The 20,152-nt window shown below is 42.0% G+C and overlaps 1 protein-coding gene across 1 annotated transcript in view; it reads left to right on the top strand.

Moving 5' to 3' along the window:
* Nucleotides 1-20,152, top strand: part of LOC129697252 (venom phosphodiesterase 2-like) — a 133,031-nt gene that overhangs the window by 23,707 nt on the left and 89,172 nt on the right. Inside the window, exon 2 of the mRNA XM_055635606.1 lies at nucleotides 8,929-8,998. Within this exon, the coding sequence (XP_055491581.1) occupies nucleotides 8,929-8,998 (70 nt within the window). The remainder of the gene's footprint in view (nucleotides 1-8,928; nucleotides 8,999-20,152) is intronic.

Genomic DNA, 20,152 nt, shown 5'->3' with positions numbered 1-20,152 from the left:
TTCGTTCACAGTCACAGAGGCCGACGTCAGAAGATCCTTCAGAGGGGTGAATCCTCGGAAAGCGTCTGGACCTGATGGTTGTGTTTTAAAAACTTGTGCGGACCAACTGGCTGGAGTCTTTACGGACATTTTCAACCTCTCACTTCTGAGGTCTGAGGTTCCCACCTGCTTTAAAAGGGCATCAATAATGCCGGTGCCCAAGAAGAGCAAGGTGACGTGCCTCAATGACGATCGACCAGTGACGCTAAAATTTGTGGTGATGAAGTGCTTTGAGATGTTGATCATGGAGCAAATCAACTCCTACCTCGACAAGAACCTGGACCCACTGCAGTTCGCTTACCGCCACAACAGATCAATGGTGGATGCGATCTCACTGGCTCTCCACTCCGCGCTGGACCACTTGGACAACAAAATCCCATGTGTCAGGCTGTTATTCATTGATTGCATCTCGGCGTTTAACACCATCATCCCTTCCAAGCTGGTTACCAAGCTCTCAGATCTGGGTCTCTGTGCATCCCTCTGCAATTGGATCCTCGACTTCCTCATTCACAGACCACAGTCTGAGTGAAAGTCACACAAGCCAATGTGATACAGACACACACCGCGATAAACAGGAATGTTGGCGCTGTAATGAAGATGGTGAAAGCACAGTGTAGGGGAATTCATTGAAACATACAGAATAGTGAAAGGATCGAGAGGATGTGGAAAAGGATGTTTCCATTAATGGGCGAGTCTAGGACTAATGGGCCTGTCCCACTTAGGTGACTTTTTAGTCGACTGCAGGAGACTATGCGGTCGCCTCATGTTCACGGGCGGTCGCCTTCATGGTCGTGAGGAGTTCCCTCATTCTTCTAAACTCCAGTGATTACAGGCCCAGTGCAGACAAATGCTCATTATAGGTTTACCTACTCCTTCCTGGGATCATTCTTGTAAACCTCCTCTGCACCCTCTCCAGAGCCAGCAGACCCTTCCTTAGATATGGTGCCCAAAATTGCTCAAAATATTCCATATGTGGCCCTACCAGCACCTTATCAAGCCTCAGCATAACATCTGTTTTTGTTTACAAGCCCTCTTGAAATAAATGCTAGGATTGAGTTTGCTTTCTTTACTATGGATTTGACTTGCAGTTTCACTTTTTGGGAATCCTGCACCAGCACTCCCAAGTCCCTTTGCACCTTCAATATCTGGATTCTCATCCCATTTAGAAAATAGTCTACACCTTTATTCCTACTACCAAAATGCATGACTCCACACTTTGCAACACTATATTCCATCTGCCACTTCTCTGCCCACTCTCCCAACCTGTCCAAGTCCCTCTGCAGAGTCCCTGCTTTCTCTACTCTACCTGCCCCTCCACATATTTTCGTATCATCCGCAAACTTTGCCTCAAAGCCTTTCCCCTCGTCCAAATCTTTAACATACAACGTGAAGAGTAGCGGCCCCAGCATCGACCCTTGCAGAACTCCACTTGTGTCTATTGTCACCTACAGCCAACAAGAAAATGCCCCATTATTGCCACTCTTTGTCTTCTGCCATCCAGCTAACCTGCTGTTCATGCTAGCATCTGCCCTTTGATACTGTGATCTTCCTAAGCAGCCTAACGTGTGGCATCTTATCAAAGGCTTTCTGAAAATCTAAGTAAACGATATCTACTGACTCGCCTTTGTCTGTCCTGTCTTTTTGTCCTGTCCTTTGTCTGTGAGGGCACATACCATTCTGCAATTAAAATATGCTAGTTAAAAGCACTTTGCAGTCTTCAGGTTTGAGTTCCTTGATGTGTTCTGAATCTATTTCCCTCTTAACTTTCCTATCCATGTACCCATCCAAATTATACCTGCCACTACCACTTCTTGTAGCTTGTTCCATATCCTACCACCCACTGTGTGGGGAAAACTTACATCTCATTTCCCTTTTAAATGTTTTTCTCTCATATCTTGAACCCGTGTCCTCTAGTATTAGACTCTACCCTGGGAAAAAGGTGTATGATCATCTGTCTTACCTGTGCCACCTATGATTTTATGAACATCATCAAGGCCACCCCTAGCAACCTTTTTCTCTGGGGAAAAACAGTCCCAGTTTATCAGGCCTGAGTTCTGAGTTTAGTTTATTGTCACATGTACTGAGGTACATACTCTTCTGACATCTCAAGCTCTCCATTCCTGGCAATATTCTTGTGAAACGTTTCTGCTCCCTCTCTAGCTTAATCAAAGCCTTATAATATGACAATCGGAAATGTAGTCAAGTCAAGTTTGTTCGTCACATACACATACAAAATGCTCGCGGACTTTGACAACCAAACAAACAACCAAACAAACTACAAACACAATGTTTCAGGTGCGGTCCCACCAACATGTACAACTGTAACAAACCATGATGCAGCTTGTGAAACACAAGAGACTGCAGATACTGGAGCAAAAGATAAATTGCTGAAATAACTCAGTGGGCCAGGCAGCATCTGTAGAGGCAGAGGGATAGTCAACAAGAATGCTTTTGACATTAGGGAGGGATACAGCAGGCTATGTGTGTGTTAATGGTTGGGTGTATTGGTAACAAGTACAGTGATGAAGACAAGCTCAAGTAGCTTATTGGACGATGCCCACTAAGTTGTCCTTCAACATGAGAGCTGTACATGTCATGCTGCCTCACAGCTCTAAGAACGTGAGCTTTATTGTGACCTCTGCTGTTGCCTGTGTGGAGTCTGCACATTCCCTGTGCTCACACATTGATTTCTCTCGGCTGCTCTGGCTTTCTCCAATATCAGTGTAGAATTAGAGTCAAACAGCACTGAAATAACCCATTTCCCACCCCTCTGGTCTTGTTTGGCCCATATCACTCTGAATCTTTCCTATCCATGTATGTTCAAATATATTTTAAATGTTATTATACCTGTCCCAACTACTTCCTCTTGTTCCATATACAGATTGCATATTCCGACTCGTACTTGAAAGCCGTACTTGAAAGGTTCGTCATGTCATCCTTGTTCTTGAACTCTTTGCCCTAATTGATAAATTCCGTACACCCAAATACCTTTAACTTGTTTCTCGACAAACCCTGCCACCTTTCAGTGAACTATGCTGACTATGTGAACTCCCCTGACTCAACTGTTCAAGGAGCCATCTTAACTTTGTGTCCTCTAATTCATTCTGCCTCTTCTCCTCCTCCTAAATGTAATATTCTATGCATATCTCCATTATATTCCAGCAACCTGCTTGTATCCCGTTGGTCCTTTGCTAACCTCATACCTCCTTACACCTCCAAGTTTTAATTACATGTACATTTTGAAAATTAGCTCTCCTCCAGTTTTGGCCTTGTGATCACCTCCAAATTGCTCCTCTCTTGGGACGTTATGTTACAGTTGTACAATACATAGGTGAGGCTGCTCTTGGAGTATTTTGTTCAGTTTTGGTCACCCTGCTGTAAGAAAGCTGCCATTAAGTGAAAAGACTGCAGCAAGCATTTACGAGGATGTTGCCAAGACTCAAGGGTCTCAGCTACAGGGAGAGGTTAGACAGGCTACGACTTTATTCCTTGGAGCGCAGGAGGCTGAGGACAATCTTGGGGGTGGATAAAATAGTGCGTGAATGTACAGAGTTTTTTTTCCCAGGATAGGAGATCGGAGAGCTAGTGTACATAAGTTTAAGGTGAGTGCGGATGATATAATCAGAACCTGAGGGGCAACCTTTTCACACAGAGGGTGGTGGGTATAAAGTACGAGCTGCCAGGAAGTGGTTCAGGCAAGAACAATAACAACATTTAAAAGTCATTTGGGCATTATATGTGGATAGGAAGGGTTAGGGGAGATATGGCAAAGCATGGGCAATTGAGATAATCTTAAATGGGCATCTTGGTTGGCATTGACAGGTTGGGCTGAAAGGTTTGCTTGAAGCAGACTGCTTCTGTACTCTATGACTATAATTTTCTTTCTCTAAATCGTACTGCCCTTCATCGTTCTAAGATTTTCATTAAATTCTGCCTTTCTTGACATTGTATAATTCATCCTAATCTCTCCTTTTCTCATTAGGCTATGAAATACTCTTGTGTCCTGTGCATTTTGCTGTTTTAAGAGCAATATACGAGTATGAGCATGTTGTCCTCAGCTGCCATCAGTTGACCTTAGCTTCTGAGTACACACAGTAACAGGGAGTAGATTATTTCAAGCTTGTTTGAGAGAGGTAAATAATTTATCATTCTATACTAATACAGTGTATATTATGCAAGAATTTTGTGTCTATCTTTGGTTTAAACCAGCATCTGCAGGTCCTTTCTACACATTACGCCTTTTTATTGTACACTAGACCAAGTGAGGACCCGTTGGGCCCTGTCCGCAACGCAATATTCCACCACTCACCCATAGCCCGCAACTGCGGGGGCGCAGCTGATGGGTTCCATGTAAAATATAACATAAATCTGAATAAAACTTGTTTCATTTACATCGCAGGACAATGGTGAGTAAGGTGGGCCAAAAATTGTAGCGCTGTCGTTTTGGCGGAGTTTTGGGACCACTCACACATGCAAACAAACAAACAAGCTTGGTCAGGCTACTGCTGAAAGCACGGGACACCGCTTTCAGGTCAGGCGATGCTCGAGCCTACAGTTCATCCAGGGCTAACCTGAAGAGGGGCATCAGGAAGGCCAAGCACTGCCATAAGCTCAGGATTGAGGAGCACTTCAACAACAACTCCGACCCCCGACGCATGTGGCAAGGCATCCAGGCCATCACGGACTACAGACCCTCCAACATCACCCCCACATCCAGCGACGCCTCCTTCCTTGAGGAGCTTAATCACTTCTATGGCCGCTTCGACAGGGACAATCTAGAGACAGCCATCAAGGCTGTGCTACCTGCCGATCACCAACCCCTCACACTCACCCCCTACGACGTGTACGTGGCACTGAGTAGGACTAATGCCCGTAAGGCTGCTGGCCCTGACGGCATCCCCGGGCGCGTGCTCAGGGCCTGTGCTGCGCAGCTGACAGACGTCTGGACTGACATCTTCAACCTGTCACTTGCCCAAGCAGTTGTCCCCACTTGCCTTAAAACCACCTCCATCATGCCAGTGCCAAAACACTCCACTGCGGCAAGCCTCAACGACTTCCGCCCAGTTGCACTTACCCCCATCATCACCAAGTGCTTCGAGAGGCTGGTCCTGGCACACCTCAAAAGCTGCCTACCCCCCACACTGGATCCCTATCAGTTTGCCTACCGCAAGAACAGGAGTACGAAGGATGCCATCTCAACGGCACTTCACTCCGCCCTCTCCCACCTCGACAACAGAGACACTTACGTAAGAATGCTGTTCATCGATTACAGCTCAGCATTCAACACCATTATACCATCAAAACTGATCACCAAACTCGGTAACCTGGGCATCGACCCCTCCCTCTGCAACTGGATACTGGACTTTCTAACCAACAGACTCCTGTCTGTGAGGTTAGACAAGCACACCTCTTCAACCCTCACCCTGAACACCGGCGTTCCACAGGGCTGTGTGCTGAGCCCCCTCCTCTACTCCCTCTTCACCTATGACTGCACACCTGTACATGGTACTAACACCATCATCAAGTATGCAGATGATACAACGGTGATTGGCCTCATCAGCAACAACGATGAGCTGGCCTACAGGGAGGAGGTCCAGCACTTAGCAGCATGGTGCGCTGACAACAACCTGGCCCTTAAGTCCAAGAAGACCAAGGAGCTCATTGTAGACTTCAGGAAGTCCAGAGGCGGCACGCACACCCCCATCCACATTAACGGGACGGAGGTGGAACGTGTTTCTAGCTTCAAGTTCCTGGGAGTCAACATCTCCGATGACCTGTCTTGGACCCACAATACCTCTACTCTGATCAAGAAGGCTCATCAGCGTCTCTTCTTCCTGAGGAGACTGAAGAAGGTCCATCTGTCTCCTCAGATCCTGGTGAACTTCTACCGCTGCACCATCGAGAGCATCCTTACCAACTGCATCACAGTATGGTATGGCAACTGCTCTGTCTCCGACCAGAAGGCATTGCAGAGGGTGGTGAAAATTGCCCAATGCATCACCGGTTCCTCGCTCCCCTCCATTGAGTCTGTCCAAAGCAAGCGCTGTCTGCGGAGGGCGCTCAGCATTGCCAAGGACTGCTCTCACCCCAACCATGGACTGTTTACCCTCCTACCATCCGGGAGGCGCTACAGGTCTCTCCGATGCCGAACCAGCAGGTCAAGGAACAGCTTCTTTCCGGCGGCTGTCACTCTACTCAACAATGTACCTCGGTGACTGCCAATCACCACCCCCCCCCCCCGGACACTTATTATTATTTATTCAAATCGTTTGCTATATCGCTCTTCCAGGGAGATGCTAAATGCATTTCGTTGTCTCTGTACTGTACACTGACAATGACAATTAAAATTGAATCTGAATCTGAATCTGAAGCTGGGAGTTTTAGTTAGATAGATAGATAGATAGATAGATAGATAGATAGATAGATAGATAGATAGATAGATAGATAGATGGATATACATGTATCTATTTGTCTGTTTATTTATTTGTGTTTTTATTTTTACTGATGGGGTAGTTTTCTGACAGAGTTTAGACACATATTTATGATACATCTTGGATTTAGAAGCCATAAAACAGATATTTTGCAATTATATTAAAATTCAACCAGTTGTTCAGAAGTTTAATACATTTTTTCCTTCAGAATAGGCAAGTGATAAATTGATGAGTGAAATATTTTTCAGTACCTTTCTGTTTTCTGGGCAGCCACATTTGCAACGCGGGTTCACTCTGAATTTGGAAAGTGGCTAATTTAAAACAGCTGGTCAGTTTTGTGATTTTATGCAGAAAAGTGCAAGAATTTTGTACTCTGAAATATGGTTGTAATTGCTGGTAGATTAAAGCACAATCTGTTCCAGATGTATTCCTCTAAACAGGTAATCAAACACAAAAGCTCTAAATGTGCTAAATCAGACTCTGATGGTAACGATTAAACTTTATGCAGATTGAAGAAGGAAATCTATAGCTCAGTCAATAATAGTCATAAATGTAGTTGTTATTTTCACTGCTCTTTCATTGTGAGCTTTGAGTTCATATTTTACATTTTTCTTCCGTCTTTTGAGTCCACGCAAATCCTGAAAGCATTCACATTTCTCTACATACCTCCCTGTGACCTATTGACTCGTAATAATCTTTCTACAAAACATTGATTCTACTACTGCCCATCTACAGTAGGGATTTTTGACTGTGGCCATTTCACATAAGAACCATCACAATTGCTGGTAAATGGAAGAAAACCAACGCATCTGGGGAAATCCATTCAGTTGCAGGGAGAATGGGCAAACTTCAGACAGCACTGGAAGTCGGAACCTTGGCTCAAATGCTTCTGCTGAGTGGCAATTGGGAGTTCTTCCAGCACTGACGTGCCAGCCCCTTAATGCTCTGTTTTCTTTTGTGTCAACTCGAAACCTAGTAATGGACAGTGGTCAGTTTATCCATGTCTGGAAGGCTGATGAGCTGAGCCAATTAACTCTGATGGTTCTGCTCCCTGGTGTATGTTCTGGTGAAATGGTCTGAGCTGTTAATGTTAGAACTATTAATGCGGTTGCATTAAGACAAGGATTATGGACCAGAGGTCCTGATCATGGTTTAGCCAAGGCTTTTAATTCAAGTAAACATATCTCAAATCATATGCTAGATTATCATGGTCATTGGGAAACTAATGGATTGTTTAAAAACAATGCACATCTGGTTCACTGGTGTCCTTTAGGGACTAAATTATATTTAAAAAGCCGCACTGAAGCAGAATAGATGAAATTATCAAAGTACAAGCTCTTAATTAAAAGCATCTAACCCCCATTCACAGTGGGTTCTCTCAGAGATTAGCTGTGCTGAGCCAGGGGTCTAGACAAACTTCTTATCTGGCACCTTGGCTTTATAGCTGCCTCTTCAAGTGTGGACATATCCAATTAAAGACAACAAGAAGTTGCAGAGAATTCTGGGCACAGCCCAGTCCATCACACAAAGCAACCTTGCCTCTCCCCATTTTCTCTCTCTGCATTTAATGCTGCCGTGGGAAAGCAGCCAATATAACCAAGAACCACTCATATTTCAGCCATTCCTTCTTTTCCCCTATCCTGTCAAGCAGAAGATCCAAAGGCTTTAAAGTAGATGCCACTAGATTCAAGAATAGCTTCTTCCCCCTGCGATCAAACCCTAGTATGGACCTCTCAGTAGCTAAAGATTATTCTCAATCTCCCACTATACCTCAGCACAATCCTTGCACATTTTTTATCTGCACCTCCTCCATAGCTGTGACACTACATTCTGTGCTTTACATAGACAATAGGTGCAGGAGTAGGCCATTCGGCCCTTCGAGCCAGCACCGTCATTCAATGTGATCATGGCTGATCATCCACAATCAGTACCCTGTTCCTGCCTTCTCCCCATATCCCCTGACTCCACTATCTTTAAGAGCTCTATCTAACTCTCTTTTGAAAGCATCAAGAGAATCGGCCTCCACCACCTTCTGAGGCAGAGAATTCCACAGATTAACAACTCTCTGGGTGAAAAGGATTTTCCTCTTCTCCGTTCTAAATGGCTTACCCCTTATTCTATCCCTTTGTTTCCTTTCTGTTTTTTGTAGTACCTGGATGGTTTAATTGTTACTAATGTGTGGTATGATCTATCTGGATAGCATGTAAACCAATTGTTTTTCACTGTATTTCATGACACTCGACATTAATAAATCAATGCAAACAAAGAGTGGAGAAAACTTTACTGTGTGGTCAATTTATCCAACCTAATGGGTTGAAAAGGTGAAAATTACCCCCAATTGTACAATTATCTTGTGATACATCCAGCTAACAATTGATGTTTTATGCCAAAATACAAAGTGTTGGAACTGCATAAATGGATCTGTGTAAACCTATGGTATCTATTTCATTCTGCATAGGTGCTCCTGGCTTTGCTGTTCATATTACTCCTTGGACTGGTCCTTGGACTTGGGCTCCGATCAAATGCAGGTATTTAATGCAGCCTTTTCCTCCATCAAATGTACAGATTGTTACTTAACTTTATTGTGATATCCTTGAATATTTTTGATCATTTCTTATAGAAATTTACAAAATTCTTAAGGGGTTGGACAGGCTAGATGCAGGAAGATTGTTCCCGATGTTGGGGAAGTCCAGGACAAGGGGTCACAGCTTAAGGATAAGGGGGAAATCCTTTAAAACCGAGATGAGAAAAACTTTTTTCACACAGAGAGTGGTGAATCTCAGGAATTCTCTGCCACAGAGGGTAGTTGAGGCCAGTTCATTGGCTATATTTAAGAGGGAGTTAGATGTGGCCCTTGTGGCTAAAGGGATCAGAGGGTATGGAGAGAAGGCAGGTACGGGATACTGAGTTGGATGATCAGCCATGATCATATTGAATGGCGGTGCAGGCTCAAAGGGCCGAATGGCCTACTCCTGCCATTGTTTCTGTTTCTCTTTAACATCATAAGACATAAGAGACTTAAGGTAAATGGAGAATAGATAAATGTTGGTTGGGAAATAGTTTTTTTTTTAAATCTCTGTTCAAAACAGAGATAACATGTAGTTGGAGATAGTAAGACTGGTCAGAGAACTGGGAAGGGGGAGGGATGGAGAGAGATGGAAAGCAAAGGTTACTTGTAGTTAGAGAGGTCAATGTTCATTGACTTGGGGTGTAAGCTGCTCAAGCAAAATATGAGGTTCTGTTGTGCTGGGCCTCACTCTGACAATGGAGACGGCCCAGGACAGAAAGGTCTTTGTGGGAGGGGGAGTTAAAGTGTTTGGCAATTGCAAGATCGGGTAGGTTTAGACGGACTGAGCAGTTCAGCGGTTTTAAAAGTTATAGAAGTGGTTTCAGGACCGGAATCGTATGCCAGTTGTGTGTCTATTCTCATTTCTACTAGAAGGCTCAGCAGTCCCTTGGGATTTTCAAATCTCTTTGCCAAAGAACTACTACCCCTTTTCTTTACCTTCTTGCCACACAGTTGTCCTGCTTTGCTGTCCAAAGTCTGATGATGGTTGGACTGCCAGGATGTGGCAACAAAATCAAGTAATTGGTAATTCAATAGTGCAAAGGGCATCTGTGCTGGAATCTTAGTTGTTTTCAAATTACATGAATAGCTTAAACAAATGGACCAAGTGCAATACGTCTGGTTTAGTGTTAAAACGGGGTCAAAAAGTAAACAGCGAGGGCACAGAATATCTGTAAAGTAAAGAGGGAAAGACGGATTAAATGAACAGGCAAACATATAGCAGTTGAAGTTTAAGATGAGGAAGTACGAGTTTATCCATTTTGGGGTGGAGATTGAATAACAGAGGATAGTGTGAATGGTGAGAGACTGATTTATGTTGTTCTGGGAGTTCTATGTGCTCTTGTTCAAGAAACATGTTTGTCAGTGTGCAGGTGAGCAAACCAATAGAAAACCAAGTAGGATGTCGGCCTTGATAGCCTCTCTCTGCATCCTGAAGCTACTCATAGAGCCATACAGCTTGTAAACCGTCCCTCTGGCCCAACCTGCCTACACCGACCAACATGTCCATTTGACACTAGTCCCACCTGCCTGCGCTTGGCCCATATCCCTCCAAATTTGCCCTATCCATGGACCTATCTAATTATTTCTTAAACTTTGCAACAGTCCCTGCCTCAACTACTTCCTCGGGCAGCTCGCTCCACACATCCACCACCCTTTGTGTGAAAAAGTTACCCTTCTGATTCCCATTAAATCTTTCCCCCTCACCTTAAACCAATGTCCTCTGATCTTCAATTTCCCCTACTCTGGGCAAGAGACTCTGTGCATCTACCCGATCTATTCTTCTCATGATTTTATACACCTATATAAGATCACTCCTTATCCTCCTGTGCTCCAAGGAATAGAGTTCCAGCCTGCTCAACCTCTCCCTATACGACTGTCGCCACAAATTAGTAGTGTCCTTGATGCCATCCATCTTGTCCTCTGTTTTCCTTTTCATTGATTACGGCTGAATAAATATAAATATTAAAAGTACCTGCAAAATACTGACGAAAGGTGAACAACTGCGATGCCGATAACATTTTGATCCATGTAGCATAGAAACATAGAAAATAGGTGCAGGAGTAGGCCATTCGGCCCTTCATGCCTGCACCGCCATTCAATATGATCATGGCTGATCATCCAACTCGGTATCCTGTACCTGCCTTCTCTCCCTACCCCCATATCCCTTTAGCCACAAGGGCCACATCTAACTCCCTCTTAAATATAGTCAATGAACTGGCCTCAACTACCTTCTGTGGCAGAGAATTCCAGGGATTCACCATGTGAAAAATGTTGTCCTCATCTCGGTCCTAAAAGATTTCCCCCTTATCCTTAAACTGTTTTATTTGTTTTTCACCAACTTCTTCACATTTTACACATCTCAGCTTGCTTGGAAATCAAAAGTAACCATTGAGAAATGACCAAATATTTCTCTTGTAACATTGTAAAGCTAACTTGTATCAAAAGTGTATCCTTTTGCCATCATCTATTGAGAATTTGGCTTTGATCAGATACGTCACTGAATTTGTTTGTAAATAAGTTTGTGCTACTTGTATATGTCTTTAAAAAAATTATTTTTTTTCAATCTTATTGTTTTTTAATTGTCTCTGGGCGGTAGGGAGCCATGGAAAGCTGTGCAATTACTAATCGATTCCTGTTACGTAGGTGGTTGTGGTAACTCTCTTTAAACTATTGAAGTCTGAAAGTGAATTGTTTTGGGTCGGTAATTTCAGACTTCTAAATTATCATTTTTTCGACAATGCTAAACTGTTAATGATCATTGTAGTTTATGGGAGCATGTGTGTACATTGTTTTAAATTTTGTCAAATGTTGTTAAACTCAAGTTGTCCTGAGGTTTTGAAAGGTAATATAAAAATGCTTTTTTTAAAAAAAAAAATTGTTCCATTCCATGGTTTGCAAAAAAGAACACCAGTTGAGGCATATTAATGTGACTATTGCAAAACAAATATTTATCCTCACATGTGGGAGTCAGGTTTGGCACTCTGGTCTTTTTCCTGCTTCCGGAGTTTCACAGCTCTGTATTCTGGATCTGTTCCATAAATTTGAACATCCATTCTAGGCTGACGTCGCATTGATGATAGTTCAGTGCAAGGCTGCTGTTGTTTGGATGAGATGCTAAAATGAAACTGCATGTAAATCTCTTATGTTGGATCTTCCACATGTGCCGTTCAACCTTTTTTTCAAAAGGTTTGATGGATAGTACAGGTAACTAAAAAAAAGATTTAAAATGCTGGAATTCCTTGGCAGTTCAGGCCACAACTGTAGGTAGAGAAACAGAGCTTTCAGATAGAAAACTCTTTGCCAAAACTGGGGAAGAGACAAAAGCTTGTTTTGAGCTGCAGGGAAGAATGAGCTGGCAATCTCTAATAGGATAGGCTATTAACCAGTTCATCCAGTCAATGTATCAATGGGTGCAGTTAGAATGGAAAGAGTCACAAGAGCATTGACCAAATAATGTAGGAGTTATCTTCATGTTCTGCATGTTGCATGCTCAGCAGATTGGGTTGGGCACAAGGAAAAAAGAGTGAAAAGAGAAAATAACAAATAAACTGAGCCAACATTGCAGATGGATGATATTAACAGATATATCAGGTTACCTGAAGTTGTAGACTCAATGTTGAAGTTGACAAGTCTGCCACGTTCCCAGACGGTACACCAGGTACTGTTCCTCAAGCTTGTGTTGGATCTCATTATAATGAGCCCTTTGAATATAGCTTACTGGTCTGCGCTGGGTATTTCAATGGGAAATTCAGTTCCACTATCCTCTCAGCGTTGAGCTACTTGAGTCTTTCCACCACCACAATCAGCCATTAGGTTGAAAATCAATGCACTCTTTTTGGGGAAAGCAGAACTTTGGATTGATTGAAAGATGCAGCATGGAAGCAGGCCCTTCAGCCCACCAAGTTCATGCTGACCATGAATCACATCTCACCACTGATACTTTCACCAACAACAAGTTATGGTGTTGTTTCTCAAACTTTCATGATTCAATAAATCTGCTGCTTAACATTCTTTTTGCTAAAAGTATGGCTGCAACCTCTTGCCCATCCACATACCTTTTAATCCCTCATTCATGTTAATTTCCAATCAACTTCTATTGTACCCTCTGTTGAGCTTTCATTTCCACTTCATGGAGTCTTCTCTACATCTCATTGCATATTACATCTGGGGAAGAGCTTATCTTCTGCATGATTAACAATGCTCCTGGCTTGGTCCCTGTTTAAAAAGTGCTCTATCCAGCCCTGCACATCTCGGATTCAGATTCAGATTCAGATTCAATTTTAATTGTCATTGTCAGTGTACAGTACAGAGACAACAAAATGCATTGGAACCCTCCTACCATCCGGGAGGCGCTACATGTCTCTCCGTTGCTGGACCAGCAGGTCGAGGAACAGCTTCTTCCCGGCGGCTGTCACTCTACTCAACAACGTACCTCGGTGACTGCCAATCAACCCCCCCCCCCCGGACACTCCTCCCACAGGAAAAACACTATGTCTGTATATATGCTAAAGTAAATATTTATTCAAATCATATGCTATGTCGCTCTTCCAGGGAGATGTTAAATGCATTTTGTTGTCTCTGTACTGTACACTGACAATGACAATTAAAGTTGAATCTGAATCTGAATCTGAGATGGCAGATCCTGAGACCCTATCCATGCAACCCCTATTGAATAACATGACTGAATCACCCTCTGCTCCTCTCCGGCTTTTTGAGGGAACTCTTGACATGAGATCTGCCTAACTAAGAATGGCAACTTTACTTACAGTAAATTAGTTGTATTTTGAATAACTTTGCACTAACTTTTTGGTTATCATTATTTTTAACCAGCTCTTTATTCAAGATTTTTGATTTCAACAACTACCTAACATACAGTTGAAATTCATAAACTAAGGTTTGAACTGACTGGTTGATGAATCCAACCCATATTGGATTCATCAACACATATTGCTTGACGTGGAGACCAAGAATTGGCCAGGCCTGAAAGAAGGTCATTGCCTTTACGATGTATTTTACCTTTTTTTTTACCTGAATGATAGGGAGTACTCGGATGTTTTGAAATAAAACTTTGGTTTCCTCATTAAAAAAAATAGTATATTTTGAATTTTTAAAAAAATCCCATAGCTGAAGATCTTGACGATTGCATGTTTTGCTGTAGTGCCATGCCTATGGGTTTTACTTGTTCATTTCTTGCACAATAGTGCAGAACCATCCTACAGGGTCCCATGAAATGCTAAAAGTAAGCTTGTGGTTATAGGCGTAATTAAAGAAAGCATCAGAACCATGGCCACAGCTTCCATATATGGGAAGTCGAGCTGAAAGAAGAATTAATTTTGGTTGATCTTGGTTTTTTTTTTGCCACATCCTGATTTGTGGTAAATGAGAGCCACTGGGAAGAGTTTTGGAAGTAATTCATCTGTCTGTCCTTTAATGAAATCAAAAGGGAATGGAGGGAGAAAGTAAGTTTTATTTTTAGAAAAGTATCCCTATAATTTAGGGCTGTGAACCTTTTAAACAAAATTCTCTCTTTAAATTATAGCTTTTTGTACAGTAAACTCGATTTAGTCTTCAACTTGGCATGTTGATCACTGCACTTGTGATTGAGATGTTATGTGATACCATGGAAGCAGGATAGTGTCCTCTTATTGCTGCTGCTCAGAGTGGGAACCTTAAAATATAAACTGTTGAGCAGGCTGTGGTAATGCAATGCCATGTACCATCAGTAAGCAATGCAAAACCTGCATTGAATATTAATTTGGAATAAAATGATTTGGTCTTATGCTAGTCTTTGTGTTACTGTTAAATATAGTAGCCATAATATATGATGTTGCCACGGCAGAATTTTTTGTGCTTGTGTATGTAATATACTGCACTATTGGAAATTGTTGACTTTTTGTTTGTAGAGGGTCAGGTTATTTGTTCAGTGGCTCCAATTTCCTGGCCTATGGAATTTCCACTCCAGATTACATCGCTTTCAATTTAGTTGAAATCCTTAACCAAACATATTAAATCACCTATTCTAACATCTGAGCCAGTGTCAAATGTTTCAACTGACTATATTCAAAATGCTACATAAATGCACGTTATTGTTTAAACATTCATTGTGTTACAACATTGTAATACAATAAAAAATTATGGCCTGGAATCCAATTAAATTTAGAAGCATTATATGGACATTCTTCAATTGAGTAAAAGGCAGACGTTCTAAAGCATTTAACCACATCCTTGAGGAATGCCACAGAGAATCTTCAACAAAATGGTTGGTTTCAATTTGTGCATAAAAATAAATCCGTGGTTTAATGATAAATTAGGTTTGGAACCATGCTCTCTCTTATTTGAGCGTAAACACTGTTTCAAACCAGATTGTGTGGAAACGTAGCTTCCTGTTTTGTGGTATGATGAGCTTTTAGGAAACTTTTAAAAACACATCGATGTTGATGTTGAATGTTTTATTTATTTATAGTAGCTGCTAATTTATTTTCAGAGGGCAGAGTTTCTTGGCGTGGTGAGTGTTTACCTGAGGGGTGTCAGAAGTGAAAAATGTCCCTGGCCAAGGTTTCCGCAGGAGGCTTAAAGTAATAGTACACCAGTAATTTAAACGATCAAATGAATTCCATTCCACAATGATTCCATTCAGTGTCTGTACTTTAATACGTCAAATAATGATGGATTAATAAATATATAGTTACTACCCCATTATTGCTATACTAACATCCCCATATATGGCTTTAAATGGGAAAAGAAACTGACTCTGCATGGAATCATTATGGAATAGCATTCATCCGATCGTTCAAATTACTGGTGTGTTATTTAAGAGCAATCCAACTAATCCTTTTTCCTTGCACTTTCCCCGTATATTTCCAGATAATTTCATGTTTATACGTGATAGGAGCAGATTTAGACCATTCAGCCCATCAAGTCTTCTCCACCGTTCAATCATGGCTGATCTACCTCTCCCCCTCATCCCCATTTTCTTGCCCTCTCCCTGTAACCCCTAACTAATCAAGAATCTAACTGCCTTAAAAATATAATTGACTTGGCCTCCACACACTTCTGTGGCAATGGATTCCACACTCGGATTAAATAAATTCCTCCTCATCTCCTTCCTAAAGGAAAGTCATTTATTCTGAGGCTATAATTGGTTCTACACTCTCCCACTCGTGGAAACATCCACTCTATCCAAGCCTTTCGCAATTCGGTAAGTTTCAATGAGGTACCCCCTCGTCCTTTTAAACTCCAGCAAGTAGAGGCCCAGTGCTGTCAAACATTTATCATATGTTAACCCACTCATTCCTAGGATTATTCTTGTAAACCTCCTCTGGACCATAATGCTATTTATAACGTTTAAGAAGGAACTGCAAATGCTGGAAAGTCTCAGGTAGACAAGAATGCTGGCGAAACTCAGCGAGTGAGGCAGCATCTATACATAAATGCTGCCTCACCCGCTGAGTTTCTCCAGCATTTTTGTCTACCTATGCTATTTATAATGCTATTTATAAAACCCAAGGCCCCATACTACAAATTGGGTTAATTTATTGTCATAAGCACCAGGGTGCAATGACATTTCTCGTTTGTATGAAGCTCCTGGAGTAAACGGTGTACATGCTAATGATAGATACAATAATAAATACAATGGTATAATGCAAAACAGTGCGAATATTGTAGTGCAATATGAAGTGATGCATAAACAACAAAGTGCATGAAATGAATAACTGAGTGAAGTAGAGTTGAGAGTAAAGTTCATGGCAGCATTTCCAGGAAGGGGGGTGTAAAAGAGCTGATTTGTTGAAGAATCTGATAGGGAAGAAGTTGTTCTTAAGTTTAAACATCTGGGCTATCAATCCCTGTATCTTCTCCCAGATGTTAGATGAGAGAATGGGCAGGGCAGCAGCATCCTTGGCAATACTTCCATTGATCCGACTGACAACAGAAGTATCATCAGTGGACTTAAAGATCAAGATGGCACTCCACTTGGTCACGGTCATGACGGGACAGTGAGTGGAACAGGGGACTGAGCACACAACCTGGAGGATTTTTTTAAATCATTTTTCAAAACAGCCCTCATTTTTAACAAAGAGTACGCATATAGCCCTAGATATTTCTGATGTTAGAACTGTGCTCTCCAGTTATAATGCATCTTCTCATTCTTCCTACAATGTAACATTTCATGTCTCTCAGCAGCAGGTTTTCTGTACTATCTATCCTTCTATTTTGTCAGCCTGTCACTATCTCCCACAAGTCTACTACTAACCCACTCATAGTTCAGGTATACCCTCGGGTTTTGTGTCATTAACAAGCCTGCAAATTGCGCTCTGTAATCCAAGTTGCGAATATATATTAAGAAAAGCAGTGGGACCTAGAGGCACCTATTGGGGGACATCACTGTACAATGCTCTCCGTAATGTTTGGGACAAAGACCCATCATTTATTTAATTGCCTCTGTACTCCACAATTTGAGAATTGTAATAGAAAAAAATCACATGTGGTTAAAGTGCACATTGTCAGATTTTATTAAAGGCCATTTTTATAGATTTTGGTTTCACCATGTTGAAATTACAGAATTGTTTATATATAATCCCTCCATTTCAGGGCACCATAATGTTTGGACGCATGGCTTCACAGGTGTTTGTAATTGCTCAGGTGTGTTTAATTGCCTCCTTAATGCAGGTATACGAGAGCTCCAATCTTTCCATCACCTTTGCAAACTTTATTGCTGTTTATCAACATGAGGACCAAAGTTAAACCATATAACCATATAACAATTACAGCACGGAAACAGGCCATCTCGGCCCTACAAGTCCGTGCCGAACAAATTTTTTTCCCCTTAGTCCCACCTGCCTGCACTCATACCATAACCCTCCATTCCCTTCTCATCCATATGCCTATCCAATTTATTTTTAAATGATACCAATGAACCTGCCTCCACCACTTCCACTGGGAGCTCATTCCTCACCGCTACCACTCTCTGTGTAAAGAAGTTCCCCTCATATTACCCCTAAACTTCTGTCCCTTAATTCTGAAGTCATGTCCTCTTGTTTGAATCTTCCCTATTCTCAAAGGGAAAAGCTTGTCCACATCAATTCTGTCTATCCCTCTCATCATTTTAAAGACCTCTATCAGGTCCCCCCTTAACCTTCTGCGCTCCAGAGAATAAAGACCTAACTTATTCAACCTATCTCTGTAACTTAGTTGTTGAAACCCAGGCAACATTCTAGTAAATCTCCTCTGTACTCTCTCTATTTTGTTGACATCCTTCCTATAATTGGGCGACCAAAATTGTACACCATACTCCAGATTTGGTCTCACCAATGCCTTGTACAATTTTAACATTACATCCCAGCTTCTATACTCAATGCTCTGATTTATAAAGGCTAGCATACCAAAAGCTTTCTTTACCACCCTATCTATATGAGATTCCACCTTCAAGGAACTATGCACGGTTATACCCAGATCCCTCTGTTCAACTGTATTCTTCAATTCCCTACCATTTACCATGTACGTCCTATTTTGATTTGTCCTGCCAAGGTGTAGCACCTCACATTTATCAGCATTAAACTCCATCTGCCATCTTTCAGCCCATTTTTCCAAATGGCCTAAATCACTCTGTAGACTTTGGAAACCCTCTTCATTATCCACAACACCCCTTATCTTCAAGTCAAGTCAAGTCAAGTTTATTTGTCACATACACATACGAGATGTGCAGTGAAATGAAAGTGGCAATGCTCGCGGAACAACAAAACAACCAAACAAATTATAAACACAATCATAACGCACATATTATTTTACATAATAAATAATAGAAGGAAAAACGTTCTGTACAGTTAGTCCCTGGTGAGAAAGGCGTTTACAGTCCGAATTGCCTCTGGGAAGAAACTCCTTCTCAACCTCTCCGTTCTCACTGCATGGCAACGGAGGCGTTTGCCTGACCGTAGCGGCTGGAACAGTCTGTTGCAGGGGTGGAAGAGGTCTCTCATGATTTTGTTTGCTCTGGAGTTGCACCTCCTGTTGTATAGTTCCTGCAGGGGGGTGAGTGAAGTTCCCATAGTGCGTTCGGCCGAACGCACTACTCTCTGCAGAGCCTTCTTGTCCTTGGCAGAGCAATTCCCGAACCAGATGGTAATGTTCCCGGACAAGATGCTTTCCACCTATTTCCACCTAAGTATGCAGATGATACCATCTTGGTATCATCTGCATACTTACTAATCCAATTTACCACACCTTCATCCAGATCATTGATGTACATGACAAACAACAAAGGACCCAACACAGATCCCTGAGGCACCCCACTAGTCACCTGCCTCCAACCCGATAAACAGCCATCCACCATTACCCTCTGGCTTCTCCCATTCAGCCACTGTTGAATCCATCTTGCTATTCCTGCATTTATACCCAACAGTTGAACCTTCTTAACCAACCTTCCATGAGGAACCTTGTCAAAGGCCTTACTAAAGTCCATATAGACAACATCCACTGCTTTACCCTCGTCAATTTCCCTAGTAACCTCTTCAAAAAATTCAAGAAGATTAGTCAAACATGACCTTCCAGGCACAAATCCATGTTGACTGTTCCTAATCAGACCCTGTTTATCTAGATGCTTATATATATTATCTCTAAGTATCTTTTCCATTAATTTGCCCACCACTGAAGTCAAACTAACAGGTCTATAATTGCTAGGTTTACTCTTAGAACCCTTTTTAAACAATGGAACAACATGCGCAGTACGCCAATCCTTGGGGACTATTCCCGTTTCTAATGACATTTGAAATATTTCGGTCATAGCCCCGGCTATTTCTACACTAACTTCCCTCAATGTCCTAGGGAATATCCTGTCAGGACCTGGAGACTTATCCACTTTTATATTTTTCAAAAGTGTCAGTACTTCTTTTACTTTGAACCTCATAGTATCCATAGCTACTCTACTAGTTTCCCTTACCTCACATAATTCAATATCCTTCTCCTTGGTGAATACCGAAGAAAAAAAATTGTTCAATATCTCCCCCATCTCTTTTGGCTCTGCAGATAGCTGTCCACTCTGTCTCTCCAATGGACCAATTTTATCCCTCGTTATCCTTTTGCTATTAATATAGCTGTAGAAACCCTTTGGATTGACTTT

Source organism: Leucoraja erinacea, chromosome 5, assembly GCF_028641065.1.
Source record: "Leucoraja erinacea ecotype New England chromosome 5, Leri_hhj_1, whole genome shotgun sequence".
Lineage (NCBI taxonomy): Eukaryota > Metazoa > Chordata > Chondrichthyes > Rajiformes > Rajidae > Leucoraja > Leucoraja erinaceus.
This window is presented reverse-complemented; position numbering and strand designations above follow the sequence as displayed.